This window comes from Camarhynchus parvulus, chromosome 1, assembly GCF_901933205.1.
Source record: "Camarhynchus parvulus chromosome 1, STF_HiC, whole genome shotgun sequence".
NCBI lineage: Eukaryota > Metazoa > Chordata > Aves > Passeriformes > Thraupidae > Camarhynchus > Camarhynchus parvulus.
The window spans coordinates 67,868,356-67,889,128 of NC_044571.1; the positions used below are offsets into that span (position 1 = coordinate 67,868,356).

At 37.9% G+C, this 20,773-nt stretch overlaps 1 protein-coding gene across 1 annotated transcript in view; it reads right to left on the bottom strand.

The window, feature by feature from the left end:
* The window catches only part of FRY (FRY microtubule binding protein), a 159,360-nt gene that overhangs the window by 29,888 nt on the left and 108,699 nt on the right, over positions 1–20,773 (bottom strand). The window contains 14 exon segments of the mRNA XM_030954500.1: positions 410–580; positions 1,641–1,715; positions 2,521–2,682; positions 3,378–3,557; positions 4,324–4,464; positions 9,628–9,798; positions 9,888–9,985; positions 11,552–11,956; positions 11,959–12,152; positions 13,839–13,933; positions 14,853–15,040; positions 15,882–16,003; positions 16,586–16,784; positions 18,737–18,922. Of these exon segments, the coding sequence (XP_030810360.1) occupies positions 410–580; positions 1,641–1,715; positions 2,521–2,682; positions 3,378–3,557; positions 4,324–4,464; positions 9,628–9,798; positions 9,888–9,985; positions 11,552–11,956; positions 11,959–12,152; positions 13,839–13,933; positions 14,853–15,040; positions 15,882–16,003; positions 16,586–16,784; positions 18,737–18,922 (2,387 nt within the window).

The following is a 20,773-nucleotide window of genomic DNA, read 5'->3' on the forward strand; positions in this document are numbered from 1 at the left end:
TGTCTCAGAGGGTTCCGTATGAACCAACAGATTTGGAACAATTTCATTTTATACGTTTTTACCCAGTAAATATATATATTTTCTTAACAATTTAGATCTTTACAAATTGTATTTAAAATAAGTTCACTTAAAAGTAAGTTCACCAAAAAGGTACTAGAACAGAGGCTTTATTTTCCACTACCAGTTTTGCAGTGTTTCCTGAAGTAGATTCAGAAAGGAAGGGTGTGGTAGTCTTTTTACTGTTACGCTACTGAAATAAACACTAAGTCAAGATCATAAATAATCTGAACTTAAAAGTACATTTATAGCTACACAGTTAAAGTTTTATGTTACAAGAAGAGAAGTGTTTAGCAGAAGGAGCATAAAAGTGTTTTAATAAAAAAGCTGTTTCAGAGAAAATATACTGTACCTCCCCATCTTCCAGCTCAACATCTAGGAAATCAAAGTCCCTAAAGACTCTGAACTGCTGTTCACTGTTTGAATCATCCATGTTCTCCTGCTCCCTTGCTCCGTCTTCTGAAGAGACCAAGCTCGTCTGGTGCTCAATCAGATCCAAATCACCACAGGAAGAAAAAATCACCTACAATTCAAAGGATTTCTTTTGTTACAAACTGTTCCCTCTGGTTGTTTCTTCCTAAAAGCTGTAATTGGTTATTCAGAAGACTGTATTTCCAGTACACACCTAATTCCTTCACTGAGTATTTTTAGAACACTCTTTATTATTTATGTTGGACAGGTGCCTTCAGATTAAACTTGTACAAAGAAACAACTTCATACTGTGGGAACACATCCAAGAATATTACAGCTACCTCCTAAAGGCTGCAGATTGATGTTGCCTGGATGTTTGTATACATATATAGGAACAAAATTCAAAGAACTTAGCAGAGAAAATACTGTCAAGGGGATGATACAGTAAATTAATTTAAAAAAACCCTCCAGTTAACAAGTTGTTAAAAAATATGTCAAGATTAGAAAATACAACAAGCTGTAGTTTTTTCTTTCCTACAGATACAAGTATACTTGTATCTGTAATTTAGTTGCACAAATTAAACAGTTCCTGTCTTGCAGAAACAAAGGACCTGTTCTCCTTTAGAGAAGTGACATATACCATGTTCAAAAACATTCAGAAGATTTTATTTTTTCTGTAGAAAATATTTAATAAGTATTTTAAGAGCTTCCTACTCCGGGTGATCAATCACCCCTTTCCTGGCACCAGATAACACTAATTTTTAAAGAGTAACATCAGAACTAGTGTCTAATGGAAAAATCAGACACACACACCCTTTCCCCTCCCATTTTATTTCTGTAATATAATTTTTTTACTTTATAAAGGCTCCGAATTGTTAATACAGAGGTTGTTACTCTCTACCCACTGAGATGGCATAAGTAAAAACTACAACATCAGAGATTCTCACAGGAAAACCACACACAGCTCCCAAAGTAAATCTTCTTTAAGTGAAAGGGCCATCCACTCCCTGATCCACATGCTGAGAAACACAGCCTGGGCCAGTACGAAGGATAGTGACAGCAGTGGCTTCAAACCTATGCAAATCTGGTCAGCAACTCTGGGAAACACAGTTTTTCACTTTCAACGCTTAGGACGCAATGAAACAAAAACTGGTCAATACAAGGCTACTTACTGAAGGGTTTTTACTCAGCCCAACTTCCTGACCACACAGGGAAAGGACATGCACCAGCTTTTCCTTTGTCCTTTTCTAGAAAACAAGATGTTTCTCAAGTGAGCATTTTTTAACCACACATTCTCCCTGTGGTTAGAAGCATACATTAGCAATTTTTAATTAGGAGGAACTAAACAAAGAATTAGTCATTAAATGCTCAAAGGATTGCTTTCAGAGCAACTATGCATCAAGGAAACATAAAAATAGCTGTTAATGATTTTGCTGTTTATTATATTTAAATTAGTCTATAAATTCCATTGAATATATTAAGAAAACATTGGCTCATATGTATCACTTCAAAAAGACAGTTCAGAAACTTAAAATTAAGCACATGCATAATTTTTTTTTTCAGAATTGGGCCTGAGTCACTGCTGTATAACCTAATATATTAAAAAAGAGAAAAGAGCAAAAAATAATTTTACTCTGCATGGCTTTATTTTGACTGGCAGATAAACAAAATCATTAAGGTAATCAAATATCACTCCTAAGAAAATTATTATTTTTATTGAATTTCCCAAGAAAACTTTTAAAGTTGCACAAGCTATCTACCCTTGCTAAAATCTGAACTCATGTGTCGTGTTTACTTAAATCTGACCTAGACTTAAGAGGTCTGAAAGAGATGCATTTCCTGCAAGTTGAAAGAAAAACAGCTTTGGGATAGAAGATGGACATAACTCAGTCCATTTTTGAGTCCAAGAAAGACAGGACACAGGGTCAGATGCTGTGCTGCCACTGCCCCCAGGCTGCACAGGGCACAGAGGGCACAAGCATTTAAGGACCCAAGCATGTGTTAATTCAGCTGCTCTGACTGCAACTTGCTAATGAATAGTGGGTTACCTACCTGAGAGTACTGGGGTCTCTTCCAGCTCACAGGAACAAGGACATTGGAGTTAGATCCTGATGAGGTTGAAGAAGTGCTTCTGGTGACAGCCATTGCCCTGGGTTTGCCATCTCGCCCAGAAGAGCTCTGCAGCTCATCGTATCTTCTCCCAATAATTGGAGTCTTAAACAGAGAGGAATTATTCAGTAGCACCCTGCTTCTGAACTTAGAAGAGCCATATTGCTTCAGTTGGAGGAAAAGATTATTTTGAAGATCATAGACAGGGATAAAACAAGGAGTACAGCAAATTTCACATCACTTGCTAGGTTTCTTATTTTCCACTGTGGATGTCTGAGTAGCAACTGCCATACTTAGTAAACAGAGCTTAAGTTCATGGATAGATAATACTCAAAGCAACTGCCACACAAGTTCTTGATATAAGAACCAGCAAAAACCAAAGAAAGCTTATGAAGTTAATTTCAAATCTGCACTTCTTGCATATTTTTAATTTTTTTTTCCTAAGAGTGCTGAACACTTTGGCCCTTTTCCAACAGGTATTGAAATGCTTTCTTGGATTGACAATAGAATACTCAGCATTTTTCAGAACTATACTGACAGGAAAGCAAATAGTACCATATGCCTTTTTATGCTTGCATTTCCTTTTAAACTCAACAGCTCACTATTATCTGTATGAAATAATCTATAATCCTGCAAACAGTTCTGCAGCTTCTTAACAATAAAGTTACTAGGACCCATTAAAATCACTAGGACCATTTAGTTCTATAAAGTTACAAGGGTTTGAAGGATAAAGACTGCTGTAAGAGAGTCCAGTGAGAAGACAGAATGAAGGTGTTAAGAAACAAAACTACAAAAAATACCTCTGAAATATCAAAATGAAACTCCAAAGTCTTCCCTGGTAGCTCCTTGGAGGCACTGTTCCATACTCGATGTATTTCCATTTTTGAAAGATCACTATGCTGATAGGAAGGTAGAACTAAACTGGCAGAACGAGAAACTACCAATTTCAGGATATTCAAGGCTTCTCTCCAGTGAATGCTCTAGAAATAATATATTTATTCAGCAAACAGAAAGTGAGATTCACACACATTCAAGATTATTTACATTTTACAGTCATATTTTTTACCACATAATTAAAATCTAAAATTGGAATATCTGTATTCTTTGTCTCTCTTGGCCAGTGACAAGGCATCTGTGTAACTGCAGAATAATTTCAACATCAGAGACCAAGACTTGCCTAAGATGTCACTGTTAGGGACCTGGCCCACAAGCTGGGAGACCTGTGGATAAAGCCAACTTGGCAGAGGATTTAAAATCTCCTACCTGAATGTCTTAATCAGCATGAATAAATATAAGGGCCATAGCAGGATCCCCATTTAACAAAAAAGGTGACTTGACATGGGTTTTTACCTCTGTGAATTCCTAGTATTTTCTATTCCTAGTATGCCCACGTATTTTTCACTTGTCAAGAATTAGGTACAGAGGTCTCTGAAGAGAAGTGCTTAAGCCACATTTTCTTTGTGCTAGTAATTAAAGAATGGTCACTCAGGCTCTAAGCGGTATCAAGGTTGCTCCAAGGCTGAAGCCCAACCTTCAGTGGGCTTCACACAGTGAAGACACAGCCAGGCATCTTCTCTGGGGGTGCACAGGCCATGAGACATCAGGATGTTTACAAACTTTGTACCACACCAGACACTTGCAGCCCTCCCCTGCTAATCCAGTCTTAAATTCTTACATAGAAAATCAACTTAGAAGAGTAAATGCTGCTAAGTTCCTACAGTAATATAGAAATGATATGGTATTTACCTGTACATATTTTTCAATGGTTTTTAGCACTTCCATGTTAAACTGCTTCACAGGAATAGCAGACAGGTCCATATAACTAAGAAGACTGTAGATCATCTGTAAGAGGGACTGTTGCATACTAGGAAGGCCCTTTTCTAGTAGCTTTTAAAAGAAAAGTGAATATAACAAAATTTTGAGACATTTCTTAAGTAAAAAGCTACTATTTTCACAACCAGCAATTGTACTCTTCATCTCTCTTCACCCACTGATTTTGCAATGCCATTTTACAATAATTTCACAACTGATGATGCCACAGGCATGAAGAAAAAAGAGCTTAAGTTGGGAGACAAATGCCAGCCTGTTATATTTTATATATGCCTGCCCTAACTTATCCAGAAAACACATTCAGCAGCTGAGTAAATTGGTAGGTAAAATTTATACTGTAATTGGGTAAGCACATCCAATAAAAACAGGGGAGGATCTTTTTATGTCTACATTTGCTGGAAGTCAGTGAGAAAAAAGAAAACTTGCTGAAGAAACAAAGCTACTACTATTCAGACATCAATAAATATTTATCAAATATATTTCACTCCCAGTGCTTGCTGGCTGTAAGTGCCAAAGAAACATTTTCTGTTTAGGAGGAGGTAGAGTCCCTGGCCCCTATTACTGTAGAGAGTAATACAAAGAAGGGCTTGATTTAAATCCTGGAATTTTCAGACACCTGAGTGTAGATCCTGAATACCATAATGAACCTTGGAAATGCTCATACATATGTGTGACAGTAATTCCAGAGGCATACAGATAGCCATGAATTGTTTGTATATGTGTGAAATATCTCAGTTGAGAATTTCCCGGCAGGCAGCATGTTCTTTCACTGGTGACAGGCACTGTCCCACCCCACAAATTTCAGAGGTAATCAAATGTTTTTGCTGGAGGTTATCAGAGCCTCAATACTAGACACCATCCTCCCAATTCAGGCTACCAAAAAAGTTCTAGCACTGGCTATTTGAGTTATTGGATTCTAGAAAAAAATTGCTTATAAAGACTCTAAGCTGCCTCCTGCCTTCCATCAGAGAAAAATTTCAATTCTTATCCAAGTGGACTTTAGTAATTGTTACATATCCTTCTAAGGATATAGAAGGATAAGGTTCCTGTTTTTATTGAATGAGAATGTTTCATGCCAGTGCAAATGGAACTTATTTTATCCCACTAAATATCTTCTGATTTCTTTCATCAGCAAAAGTGGGTAGCAATTAGTGATTCATAAAACAAAGCGAGCAAATTCCATTAACAGCACAATAAAGGAAACTCATTATACTTATCTATTCCTCTACAAATAGACAGGAAGAATTTTTAAATTAAAAGTTTGGCAACCTACTTCAGCTCTTAGACACTGTCAGCCCCTCAAATACCTCTACTGAAAATGTGCTCAGCGATTCTTTTTCAAAACAGGGTTACCGAAGGGTTTTTATACCTTCAATTAGGATCTTGCAATGGAAAGTTTGATTCCTTGTTTGCAAATAGTTTATGTGATGCATGCAGCACATCAGCCATTTCAGTGCAGGATTAGAAGAAAATATCTGGATGACAGAAAGATTTTTTTTTGTTCTCTGACAGAGGTTGCTGCATCAGACAATCCCTTTTGGGACAGAAAAAGGAATTCTTGGAAAATAATGGGAATTTTGTCTCAAATGGTGTTTAAAAAGCTGGTATAAGAACATTATCTCTGAAAGTTTGCCATTTCCACTACAGTTTGTACAAATTTGTTGTCAAAAGTATTTGTTGACTGAAACAGCTCTTGGCCCCTAAACCTGACCTATTTGTGGACTGTGTCAGTTCTCACATGCTTAGATGAATTTATGTGGCAGTTGGCAGCCCAAGTGTGTCCTTACATACATAATGAATTTGCAATAAGAAAGAGTATTTCTGTTTAGAAAAAGAATAGCAGCCTTAACATGCCTTTGGTGCAATATGAATTCTGAAGTAACAAAAATAGAAGGAAGATGGAGCAGTGGTAACCGATTACTCGGATAAGAGAATTCCAGGACAAAGACTTTTCACTGCATTTGTAGAAAGAAATACAACTGTTCTCAGAATTACTTTTTTTTGGACTCTTGTACATATGACCTGGTTTGAAGAAGTGTGGATTCCTCTCTTGTTCTGTGTGGTAACTATTGGGGTCTTATCTGGGCTCAGGAATCCACACTGCATTAGCAACATTTGCCCTCTTCCTGAAGCAACAGCTACCCTAGAACGAAGTGGAGAAGAGAGCCTTCTCCTTCAAGGGCTGCCTGGGCTGCTGGGGTGCTACCACAGGACACAGTTCCCTTTGTCGCCCCTAGTCTGGCAGGGGCTGTGAAGAGATACCCAGCTCTGAGGCAATGCCACGCAGTCCAACAAACGTTTTGAGGAAATACAGAGGGCACTTCAAAAGCCATGTCTGAGAGACAAGCCATTACTCAGATTAATGCCTTATCTAGGGCATGCTTCCCTTTGCAATACAGATGGTTTAGTTTCTACTGATTCTTTGTTTTAGAACAGGTTATAAATGCTTATGTTTTTACCACCATCTAACAAGGAGAAGGTGGAAAAATCTACCATAAGCATATTACTATGCACTATGGATTCTTGTCCTTTCTTCTCTATTAATAGCATTAGCTATTAAGTTTGAACATGATCCTGGATTTAAGGAGTCACCAGTTTAACATGCCAATTCAGATATGCTCCTAGAATAAGTGTGCTGCCATGATTAAAGTTTAAATTTCAAAAACTAATCTGAAAAAATCTAGCATAAAACCAAAGTAAGCTTTCAGTAATATGTTTGTATGCTGATCTGATTTTGGTTGTGGAGGTTGAGAGCTCTATTGCACTACTGAATAGTGATTTTTCCTCATCTGTGGATTGAGACCTCCCAGTAGTTTTCTAGAAGAAATTGCAATTTTTCATGAATGGAGAATATGTAAAACTAAGTAAGGAGCGCTACTTGTCACTGTGAGATTTGCATAATAACAGAGCTCAAATATTTTATTTTGTACTGGAATCATACTCCTTGATCACAAGCAATGACTTGCCATTGAATAGGTTAAATACAAAATTTTATCTGAATGGCAATAATTGAAACTTCTACTTTGTGTGAGAGCATTTGTTTTCATAGTCTTAATTTAAGTACTTAAATTAAGTACAGTGTCTCCTTCTGAAGCTACACCTGTGTTTGAAAGGGTCACTCTTGCAATACAATTTCCTTTGCTATTCTTAAACACTGTCTCACAATTTCCCTCTGTCCCAGGCCTTGGGGACTGAACCATGAATGTCAAAGCTCAAGGCTGTGTATGGCTTTAACATCCAAGTGCAGGTTGCCCAGTGAGGCTGTTAACCTATTTGGCTTTACCAATTGCCACTGTATCCCACAGCTGGTTTATAGAAGACAGGAGCACATTGTTTATCCTGGCCTGGGGATTAACTAAGAAGAGCAAACATTCTGAAAGCTGGGAAAAAAAAATTCAAGGCCACAGCAGGCTGAATAAGATGGTTTCTTGTCTTTTGCTACACCACCAGACTGGCAGCTACTCTATGCCCATATAAATATTCTCCAGACATGACTCAACAGAGCTGTGCTCAAGGTAAATACAGAGAAAGGAAGCCAGTGCTTACAACTCTGTCATCCTGCTGCTGCTGGTGCTATGTGAGGAATGTGTCTTAATTACAGTAAAAAGCCTGCCTGGCTTGCTGTGGATACAGTAGGTGGTGCCAATCTACAGCAAGGGGAAGCCATGCAGAAAAGAGTCTCCACATGCATGTCTCAACCCATTTCAAGGGGAGCAGGATCAGGAGCAATAGCCTTTGTGGAGGTGGTGCAGTACTAGTGACTGTACAGAGAGCACTGAGGGGAAAACAGAGGGGCAACTGCTTTCTGAAGGCTGGGAAAGCGAAGGAGAAAGAATTTGAACACTTACAGCATTTCTTTATTACAAATATATTTTTAATAGCATTTTTTTATTAGAAATACAAGCTTCCACTGTGAAGAAGACACTTGACTCTGGAGGGTTCAATGTCATGAAGAGCTCTTCATTTGAAGAGCTGGTAGCTCTCTAGAGTAATAGCACTTGAAAAGAGACTGAAAAACCTCAAGGTCCTGTTTAAGGTTCCTACAGGAACCCTCAATGGCTTTCACCATCACTAAAGACCACATGTAATTGATTACTTGGAGCCTCCATGTGCAAGCAAGGTGAGGAAGCAGCTTGACATAGCAGAGCCTAGCTTGTTCTGGAGCCTTAAGTGAACATGGGAGCAGCACCTGGCTTTTCAGGCTCTTGCAAATTTGTGACTACAGAAATGCCTGAGGGTTTTTAATAGATCCTTTGACAGATGCTAGTTAATTTATGTAGAGAGGTGGGTGTCAACCCCTTCTCCAGAGTACCAACTGATAGTATAAGAGGAAATGGTCTCAGGCCAGGGAAGGTTTAGATTAACTGCTCAGAAAAATTCCTTCATGAAAACAGTTTCCCAGGATTGGAACAAGCTGCCCAGGAAAAGGGTGGACTCACCATCCCTGGAGATACTTAAAAGATGTGTAAATGTGGCAGTGAGGGAAATAGTTTAGTGGTGGACTTGGCAGCGTTAGATTTGGTGACTTTTGATGATCTCAAAGGTCTTTTCCAGCCTAAAAATGATTTTGTGATTATGTGAATGCAGAACTGTCTTCTCCCTGGATGAGAGGGGACACTGAAGGCAACTCAGCAGGGAAGGGATAAATCTGAGAACCCTGTAATAAAATGTTGTCCTGAAAGTCATCTGACAATGCGGGGGGGGGGGGGAATATCAAGCAGCTTTGTGCTAAAGAGCAGAACTGAATCTTGGAGCCCCAGTAACAACACTGCATCAGCACTACACTCCATAGGTGAAAATGAACATGGGAAAACCTTTGCAGCAAGATGATCCCATTCAGTGTTAGAGGAATGCATACAGATTTTTATCAAGAACCACACCCTTATATCAGATGGTATCTTACTATGCTGGAAAACCCATAGTGGAGTTAGTCTTCTGAATTTCCTCAATGGGATCTAAATAAATGTCCAGTTTCCTCTCACTTTCACAGTGGAAAATCCAACTGGCTGATGAAGGAATCTTTAAGATGTATCAGCTTTTGTTTTAGTGTTAAATATTGTATTTTTTAAATAATTCTGGTTTTTTCTGCCAAATTCTGCTTTTATTTTTTAATTATAAATAACAGATGCAGAGCTCCCAGTAATTTGCTGGCACATTTCATCTCTTTGGGCTGCTGGGCAACAGAAGAGTTAGAACAGTGAAAAGTTTTTGAAAACTTACCTCAGCCAGATATGTAACCATACTCAAAGTAATATCAGCAAATGCTTCGTGAAGGTAACGGCAAACCACATTTACCCAGGTAGCACAGTCCCTTGTATAGCTGTGTGTTTTATAAAGGGTCATGACATGTGCAAGATTTGATAGCTTGGGATTCTTCTCCTCCAAACAAACCTAATTAAATATAAACATCAAAAAACATGATCAAGGCAACTGCATTTACAGGGTTTGAGGATGTACAAAACAGCAAATGATTTTGATACCTGAGCAATCCGTTCGGCTATATCTTTACAAAACTGGTTTGGGCTGTCAAAATGCTGAATTAAATGGGGCAGGAGACACAAAACATTCAGTGGAAATCCTAGAATAAGAAAATACAGAATAAAATATAAAATATATATTCTGGACAGCAAGAGCCACAGTGATCTTTAAATTGGTGTTTCATGGAAGGTCACAGTTTCAATATAACATTAGCCATAAACTCACACAGACCCTGTCTAGTTGGTCATACCACTGGCCACACCACATTTGTCTTAAAGGGGCCTTAATTTGAAAATCCAGTATGTCATTTAGGCAACAATACTTTTGTAAAGCATGAGCTTATTTCTGCGAACACTACTGCCCATTTCTCTAAGAGATAATTTTTATCTTTTCCACTTAACTGGCTTAAGTGGACAGTCTTAACCAGTGGCATTTTCACTGCAGCTACTAAAACACAAAAAGAAATTCAGTGAGCATTGATTAATAAACAACTGTTCTGGTCAGCTGCCAAGCACAGCTTCCACTGTTTTACACTGTTCAAGGTAATAAAAATGCACCAAGTTCCAAGTGCTGTAATTAGCTTAAGTGCTGTCTGGAACTGGGATTCAGATCTTCTGCACCAACTCATAGCTCAAAGTGGCTGATGAAATACCTGCAGCAGCTGTAACAGAGAGCTGTAACAAAAGCTTCTCTAGTTCAGATGGGAGTTCAGAAGTCAACTAATTGTATTTGGACACAATCTGCTTTTTGAAAAGAAAGAATTTGTTCTATGAAAATAATTTTCTAACTGTTCATTCCTTCTCATTACACATGATTAAACAAGTTGCTGAAATTAGCATTGTGGTTTCCCTACTTTTCCTTTGTATTCAGGGAAAAGGAAAGACACCTCCAGATGGTACTGCCACAGCAATTCAATATGTGAATTGCCCAACCAAAGCCTGGAACACAGGCACACACAGGTGCTTAGACATGGGCAGGCTGTTCATGGCAGTCATTCCTTTACGCTGTGTCTAGGCTTGCTATGACTTAATTGTCAAGCCTGGACATTTGTCTTAGTATCTGTGTTTCAGACCAAAGAGAGGAGTAAAAATCTGAAACAATGCAGAAAACTCTCCTCAAGAAATATAATTAAGAAGTGGCCACAACCTCAGCTAAATAACGGGGTATCTTATTTCCCTATAACCCAGGTCTCTCTCCTCACTCACTACTGTGCTATTGTATTTTATCTGAAATGTACAAGAGTTTTTGATATCTATATTTTTAGAAAAAATAACATGAAACACTAATTTAAAATCAAGCAGTTTGACATAGTCTGAAAACAATTATACAGAAAAACTGATGAAAGTAGGTAATAGAAATTTTGACAGTATCTTCTTACATGTTTGCTTTGTCACCAGTCAGAAACTTTATATGATGCTAAAAACCAAAAAATTGAATGCTAAATAAGACATGATTTCTCTCCTCCAAAACCTTATGCAATGGATTAACTTTCTAGAACCAATTCATTATTTCTATGAAATTCCAAAAAACCCTCACCCAGCTCAAAGCAAAAGTACATTATGCTATATTCAAAGAGAAAGAAAAATTGCTATTTTTGGTGAATGAGGTCTGTCACCAAATGCCAATGCAACAGAAACTGAAAGAGAGGAAACCATAAGGGTTTTACCTATAGCTTGAGAGGAATCCACCATGGATATTCGAGACACTGGTGTCAGCAAACTAAAGAGCTGGAGTGTGAGGTCAGTGGTAGTAAGGGAAGTGAATCCTTTCAGGAGTAGCTGCTGAAGTCCTGAGAAGTCTGCCCATTTCAGCTGCCCTTGCAGCTTCTCTAGCTTCTCCCTGTTTTCAGCTTTATCTAGTGGCAAATGAGCCAGGAGTTTATTCAGCAATCTCAGTGCCATTAGGTACTCAAACTCAAAATCTGATTCCATCAAAGCCACAGCAACCCAGAATATGGTGGCCAGTAGGTTGGTTGGATTGTTAATATGGGATGGATCGGTGAGACTGTCCTTTAGAGAGGATGAACTTCTGGTTTTGAGGACAGGCCTTGCTGGGTGCATGCTTGAATTCTGTCTAGTGTGGCACTGCGTGGGGGGTCCGACGACTTGTCCACATCTCCAAACTTTTTGGGTACAGAGAAGCTCCTCTGGTGTCGACTTCGTTCAGCAGTGGCTGTGTTGCCACCTGCAGGATTCATGTTCAGCTGCCCCGTGCTCTTCCGGTTTGCGGTCAGTTTGGAGTTTGATGATAAATCTGGTGAAGATGAACTGAAACCAAGATTTAAAACATCCATTACACTGTGTGAATGCATAGCTTGAAAGAGCACATATTAGATGCAAGCTAAGTATTTTTCAGACTGTAAATAAATATTTAAATGGGAGAAATAGAACGTCAAACCATCTATTGCAGCCTGCCTTCTTTTTTCCAGAAGACAGAGTCAGGCTCACAGACTTGACAGAGATGAGATTCACATGGCACTGCACCAAACCAGAGCAGGATAGCCTACAGTCTACATAGGCAAGAATGACATGGGGATGAGAAATACAGAGCTGTGGAGTGACTTATGCCAATTCCCAATGGGACAGTGGCAGAACTGAAAACAACTTTGGCCTTTAAAATGCCCTCATCCATGGAGCAAGCCCTGAACTTGGCACAGCTGGCAGGAAATGCACAACTGCTTGCTGGGTAACTGTGGGCAGAAAAATCTTAAGCAGAACCACAAATATACCCCATTATCCTCAAGAAACCTGTCATGTGGTTGCCCAGGCTCTTACCAATATAGCTCCTTCTGAAAATTTGTTGTCATTGCATCCTATCCTGCCTGTATCCTAAGATCTCTTCAAGATGTTTGCAGAAAGTGTAGGTGCTTCAATTTCAATGACTAATGCATCCTCATGGACTACCATGTGATGATCCAGACAATACCTATCAATTATGTGCACAGAGGAACTTGCTGTGTTGATACACAAAAGGGAAGTTTGTTCTGGAGAACAGTTAATTCCTGACTCTGATCCTATTCCTACCTCATACCCTATGAGTCTCTACTGTCTATAGTACTTGAAGAGAATCTTATCCTGGAATCAAGTGTCAGGGTAAAGTATATTACATCCCACTTCTTTCTGGAGTGTTTCCTACTCTTTGTTCCATCTTGCTCTTTGCTGAAATGTGCACTACAGAAAGATAAACAGCTCTTAGTTTAGGAAGCAGAAGTGTATTTATCCCTCTCTACTCTGTTCCAAGGCACTCCATGGGCTCTGCCATGGCACAGCACTCTGCCTGCTAGCTTCAGAAATGACAGCCCTGGTATTTTTACGCTGCATGTAAAGCATGGCAACTTACAGATATTTAAAAAAAAATTATTTACCTATTCTGTTGCTACTATTAGGAGTCAGATAGACATTCATCTCCCTCAGTACTATCAACAGCCATGTTACAGAGGGAGCCTGTGACTTCCCTCCATGCACAAAGGCCTACTTTCAGGCCAAGGGTTTCATAAAGATGGTCAACATGTCAAGCAAGATCCATGTCTACACAAAAATTCGCCCTAGTTTTACTGAGAAGAAACCATGATCATTTATTCCTGGGAAATACTTGACCTGAGAATGACATGCTGTATGAAACCAGCACTACAGAATCCGTGTTCCTTCCCAGATACATTTTCAGGTTTATGACACAAAGGTGCAAAAATACAATATTTTTAAAGGATGTCAAAGTAGGTTATAGCAAAGTGGCAGCAAGGTAGACTTTACAACACATTGTAAAGTTTTATTAGTTCTATCAACATTATTTCAACTATGGCAAAATTTGGCTGAAATGTGCTCATAGTCTGATTCTCAGAAGGTTACAAATGAGGTCAGTCTTATCAAAATTATTTTTTGCTGTTAGACTGCAGAGCTGCACACTTAATGTCATAAAACATTGAAAAGAATACAGTTAGAAGAACAGATTCTTACCGTGATAACACCGTCAAAAGATCACTGTTCTTCAAACAGTCAGAGAGATTGTCCACTGCAGCTTCCAAAGTAAGTAGTGCCTCCATTACATACCCCTACCAATGCAGGAGGTTAAGCATTTTAACAAAGACATTCCAAGAAGTAACATTTAAAAAATCTTCAGTTCATAAAAGGAACAGGCACCTACTGAAAATCTTTAATTTCTCCTGAAAAAAGCCTCAGCATTCATATCAAAGCCACTGCCCTGAACATTAAAATGTCCCTACAAGTATGTTTTATTTTCTGCCTCTGAATGATCTACGAAGGCACGCAAGAAGGGCACATATCTCATCAAGGGATTGGTAATGACACACTGAACCTCTGACTTGCAGGTCACTGATTTAAATTCTACACAAGCAGTTGTGACAGAGTATTACTGTCATCTTGTGGCAGTTTCATTACCTAAATAAAATATGGAGGTGATGTCAGTCTATTTCTTACTGAGAGCCAGTATTTCTCTTTATTAAGTCTTGAATCTTGCTATAAATAGTCTCTGATTGTAAAATTTCAGTCTGTTAACTAAACAGAGTGAACATCATAGTGCTGTGAAAGGTCTGTATCAAATTAAGTCAGCGTAAGCTTTGTATTATTATGGATGGTGCAGATTTCTTTACTCCTAAACATGCTAACTTCTAAGGAATGAGTTGGTGTCTACTTCACGTCATGAGATTACATCACCAGACAGATGACGGATTCCTTTAACCCAAATTAATGAAGTTGAAAAGGAAAAAAACGGTCATCATAAATATTTCATTTTGAGTGACAATTACTAAAATTTTCTAGTTATTCTCTTTAGAGCTATGTAAGATTGTAACAGCCTGATGAAGGCTTAGCTGAGATACATATGATTTCAGCAAATTCAGAAGTTTTCTACTCTTCATCACATGACTCCAGAATATATTGTTAAAATGGTAATTTCAAATTAAGTATGCATTGAATCAACAGTTCTAAGAAGCATTGTTTACATATGCATACCTGAATCTCATCTCCATGCTCTCCAATAACTTCCACCAATCTTGACAGGAGGTCAGACAATGCGTGTGCAGAAAGGGGCTGCTTTAGGGCCCTAAATATCTGGAAAGAGCGACCAGCATAATGTCTGGAAGAACTTGAAAGAGCTGTTTGTAAAGCAACTTCACTCAGATGCTGCTCCAAATGAAAACCTAAGCAAAAGAACAGAATGTTAATTTTTTCTCTCTTTTTTTATTACAGACTTTACTGTGGGTCATAAACAGGCTGAACCTACTCTGTGAGGAGGATATACTCATTAGTGTATGTTGCAGACACTGAGAAATGGAGGTGCACAAACATCTGTGCTTTGGAGAATTTTACATTTGTTTTCCACAGAATGCAAGAAAATTAACTGAACTAACTGAAAAAAAAATTGGAGTATTAAATTGATAATCTGACTTTTTTTTTTTTTACAATTCCTGGACAAACTTTCAAGCCATCCAGAATTGTTGCTGGCAGCAACAGTAACTTCTGAAAACTCCCAAACCTGAAGTCAAATTGAATTAGGAGTCTTTCTGTTAGCTTCAGAAGGCTTTGGATAAGATCTTTAATATAAATACTGATGCTGCATTCTGCTTTGATCTTGGAAATTATTTAATTAGTGACTGTGCTGGTTTTCAACATGCAATCAGCACATTCCCTATGTTCTAAAAGCCATAATAAATGAAAAATAAACTTTTATTGCCAGAAGAAATTTAACAAAGTATATTTACTTAGAAGCTGTGATGTATTTTACTAACAGGACACAGAGGAGATTTTATCTGGCAGAATCAATCAAAAGGCTTTCTACCAACAGCTTTGAAGAAATATTCACTCAGGAACAGTTTAATCTAACATGATTGTTTTAAAGCAATTCTTTCATTTGTCATACATCCTTGTTAAGACATATTTACTGTGCTTCTGCATAAGCAGATGTACTAAGTCACAGGACAAACTTTAAGTGTGACCATGAGGGGAATATTTTTTTAGTTATGAAAAGAAAATATTTACTACCTGACTTGGAATCTTTAAATACAGATACAACATGGCGCAGAAAATTAGTGAGCTGTTCAGCACTCTTGGTGTTCTGATTTTTGGGAGTGATATCTTCATGGCACCAAAGTGGACCAAATGCCCTTAAAGAAATACATAACAAAGTGCAAAATTTCTTTGAGTTATCTGAAATAAATGTAATCAGTTAAAATATATAATCTATACAGGTACTTAGATATTTACAGGTCCATGACCTGGGAAACATGCAACCAAACATAATTTAAAATAAAAGTAAATAAATATTCCTATGCTGTATTTTGAAATATAAGCTATGCTGTGTAGAGAGCAGCATAAACAAATCCCTGTTTTTCAATTTAACATCATGCATAGAATCTGCTGGCTGTAGCTGGTAGTTAATATTAGTTTCACTATGCAATTTGCACTTTATATCTAATTTTATAATAATGAAATGGGCTTCTTCTATTAGTTCATTTCTGAACATAAAACTATCGGTCAATTAAACATTTTATTTCAGTCAAGTAAGATTTTTTTTTCTGTTTATTTCTGACCCTGTAGTGTTTTTCAGTACCTACGTACTACTGTAAGTATCAATAAAAGAGAAATGGGGTCTGTAATTACTATTAGAGCTCAGTCATTTTCCTTTAAATTGCTTCATAAAAGTGTGAATTTCGAGTACAAACGTATCCTCTGCTTATCTGCATTACCTGGTTGTCAGAAACTCAATTAATTTGTTTGCTTTCTCATCTGATTCAGCAGCAGTGTCCACATCCTCAACTTCTTGTGTAATCTGTGGGAGATTTCCACTGCTGCCTCCCAGGCTGATGCTGGAGGAGGTGGAGCTGGAGCTCAAGCCGGAGTCTGGCACTGGAGAGGACTGGTATTCCCGCAGAAAGTCAAAGCCACCTGCCAGCCAAAGGGGAGGAGATAAAGATGGAATGCACTGTTGGGCCAGCTTTGCAGATGGAAGTGTCTGCCAAGCAGCTCTTTTCAGAGTCAGCAGCAGAAACCTTCCACTGGGAAACATGGGGAAAACCTGCAGAACACAACCCTCAAATACTGATGGGAGTGAAAATGCTACTTTGTTTCTAAATGTGTAGAAGGCAGAATAAAATGAAAACTATCCAAGTCAAGATTTCTGTTTTTACTGCACAAGGACAACAGTACTTGGAAAACAAATATTCCAGGAATATTCTTTACATTCAGAAGTAGGACTTTTTAAAAGTGAATTTAGAAGTTGGCAAAGTGCATGCAAAGTTCACTTCTCTGGGCTAGTCTGATATGGAAAAAAACTGCTGGGTGGAATTTTTAGAACGATTATGCTGTCCTAATTTTACAAATGTAATGGAAATCAAGACACAAGTGTGGCTTCTTTGAACAGCTTTAGTAACTGTACCCACTGGACTCATCACACAAAATATTTTCAGCATTAGGATGAAACACCTGACTAAGAGTTCTGCTAGATCAAAAGCTTGCCACAGTTTCAGAGCTAAGATTAGAAACCAAGACCTGTTTTCTTAAGGTTAGACTTCTAGTCATGTTTAGGCTGTACCTAAAACAGAAAAAAAATGTCCTTTTGAGAAAAATGGGAGCAGAACAAAATCCATTGCAAATCAGAAGACTCTTAATTTAGTTGCCTGACACTACATGGAACAAACCTGAGCTGAAGTATTTTCAGTTAGGATTCTTTGCTACAGCTACTCACCCACACTCTCACTCTTTTTATTAGCTTCTCAAAAACCAGTCAAAATATCAAGTCTTGATAACTTCTTGAAATCCAGAGGGCCAGAATCAGGGTACCAATTACATTTTTTAGGCACAAGAATGAAAACAGTTTTTCATTTTGGCAGAAAAGCAGTAATATAATTTTAATGGAAGAATTTTATTCTGTATTTAATAATTCATACATGTGCACTGGGAAAGAAACCCACCCAACTCCAGACAGGAAATTATTGTGAGATAACTTTTCACAGAAGTTATTCAGAATGAAATATCTTTGGCCAAAATAGTTCATCAATCTAGAATACCTATCCCCTCTGCTCATTACTTTAAAATAATTTTGTTGTGTCTCAGAAAAAATAGTAATAAGTTATCATGTAATATTTTTTATAAAGCCAAATTACTTATTACTTCCTAAATAACCATGGAAATAGCACTGATATGAGAATGTTTACTTTTCATTTTTCACTGTATGGTAAAGTTCCTCACCCTCTTACCGACAACTAATCCTTCACCCACAACTCTTTATCGGTTCTGTGATTCCTTCAAAATGGAACAGAACACTTGCTTTTAGTAATGTTATATGACAGCAGTAAATCTAACTAGCAGCTTCTATAAATTGGTTCCAACCAACTCCTTAAAAACAGGTAAATTGCTAGAATAATAGAACATTGACCTCAGCAGAGGTCTGAAGTAAGACTCCAAATGTAGAAAGAGATTTCAGGACAGGAATGCAATGTATCAGTGATATAAAGGAGGGTGTGTATCATGTGAAACTTAATTTAATAATGGAAAATCTGAGCTGCACATTCTTGCTCTCTTCCTGTGTCGGAATTATTTATGTATTTCTTTTAAGGGTGAGGAATGATTGTCCTCATTTAAAGTAGTTCTGGATCCCTGAGGGGGGAATCAGGAAGTTATTAGCCCCATTAATTTTAAAATACTACATTACATATTTTTGCCTTACATTAGATAACTTTTTCAATATCATGAAAAGTCGTCTAATAATAAATTGCATGCATCCCTAGGGTAGTTCACATGGAATTAGTATTAATGGGAACTGTTCATATTTGCCACTTTATTACTTTGACTTATCAAAACCTGACAGTATGATACAGTGTTCTTCTTTTCTTCATTACCTGTGTAAAGATATTCAGGTAAGTATGCTGGTTGTACTGTCAGAGTCTTGGTCTCATTCATCTCTCTGGTCTGAAGAAGCACAGATGCAATGGCTTGATAGTTGTTATTGCAAGACAATGCAATCAAAAGGTGAAGCAGTAACTTTTTACTGTGTTCAAAGACCTCTGGGCGGTAATGGTCAAGACCTAAAAAGAAAAGGTTACAGCAATCTCTGAATATGAAGTAATAATAAACAAGTTCACATTCCAGAAATAGCAAAAATTCCTAGGCAGTTCATGATAACAGTGCAAATAAACAAAAGATGTAGTATTTCCAGACATAGTTACCAGTGCTGTCACTTAAATGTACGTGTATATTTAGTTTCCAGACTGAAGTCCCACACGTGAGGTACAACGAATGAGTGGCAATACAGCTTTATGCATTGTCTCACTGCAGTTAATTTGTCAGGTCTGAAAAACCTTTAAAGATGAGGTATTCTTCATGGTGGTTGTAATTACATTGCTTACCACAGTATCTGACTTTCTAGCACATTTTTAGAATGAGTGCAAACTATAAGAGGCAGGTACAGATTTATTAAAAAGGGAACTGACAGACAAATCACTTGAAAAAGAACTTCAACTACCAGTGAGCAGCATGAGACATTAGCCCCTAACTCAGGATGCAGAACTCAAACTGAAGGTCTGATTGGTTTACACTACTGTCATCTGTAAGATTTTAAAACAGCCAGAATAGTTCAGTTACAAATACAAATAGTTCAAATTACAAATACAAGGGAAACAGATATTTCTGCACTCTGTTTTAGTGTATCGCATTTCAATTCTCTTTTAGTACCCTGCAGTATATTCAAACATACTTTCTTCTGTTTAAGAGTAGTTTCAGTTCTGAAAAAGTTAACTTTTTTTTTTCTTCAACTCCTCTCTTCTCAGGATACATCCCTCTTCAAAAAAGCAGCTACTTCATTACTCTGTGTGGCAGCAGCCAATAGATCTTTCAAGTCAGGCATTTTCTAATATACTCTAGTCATGCTGGTTCTCGTTTGGCCTGCAATAATGAAGCTGCTCATACTGCCATAGCCTGAACACTGTGTCTTTGGCTCCTAAGGGCAACTCTCTGAAGGTCCCATGACCCTTGGTCTTACTCATCTCCCAATAGCCTCCTCCAAAAGAACTGTGGCCATCCTGCCCACCTCTATTTCAGCCTAAGGTTTCTGCTCCTATTCATATTTCTCCATCTACTTCCACCTGCCAGGAAATAATGAACCCATCCTATCTGGTTTCAACATACATTTCAAAGGATAGAAAAAGGTCTTTTAGTTGAAAATAAGTTCTATATTGGCAACAGTGGTAGCTGAAATCCTATTAAACCCCAAGTTGTATAAAAGTATTGGCACAGATCTGCCAACTGGGAAATGAGAAGGACAGTTCAGTCTTTGTGCTTGGCCAGGGCTGGTCCCTTCTTTAACCTGTAAGAGTTCCAAGGAGGCTAAGCTTCTGTGACAGGGACACATTTCCATGGGAAAGGAGTCTAGTGTTCAACTATTTTCACACTAGTTGCAAAAGAGATTTTAAACAGCAGTGATTTTCATGCACTAGAGATAGGCAAGTTCAAACCAGCAGTCTGCCTGCCTGCTTCACCAACAGTACTCCAAACCATTCAATACTCTATTAAACACACAGACATTGCAAAATTCTTTCATTTTAGTATTTTCTTACTTCTTCGAATAAATTAAAGGATACCAGCTCTCCAGCTAGCCAACATACTAGTTTCTGATCTGCTTTTCAGTCAGATGCATCTGCCTGCTCACATTCCAACAGGTCAGCACGACTTAATTTTTAATTACATTCATACCTTTGGATGATATGTGGCATAACTTTCTTACAACATCACAAGAGCTCTACTGCAGAATAGAAGAAACTTCCACAGGAGGTAAAATAGCTCTAGAGAAACAGACCTTGAAGCCTAAAAGCTGTGATCTCACCACTGAACCAGTTACATTTAGTTACCAGTTACATTTAATTTTGATTTCACATTTCAGA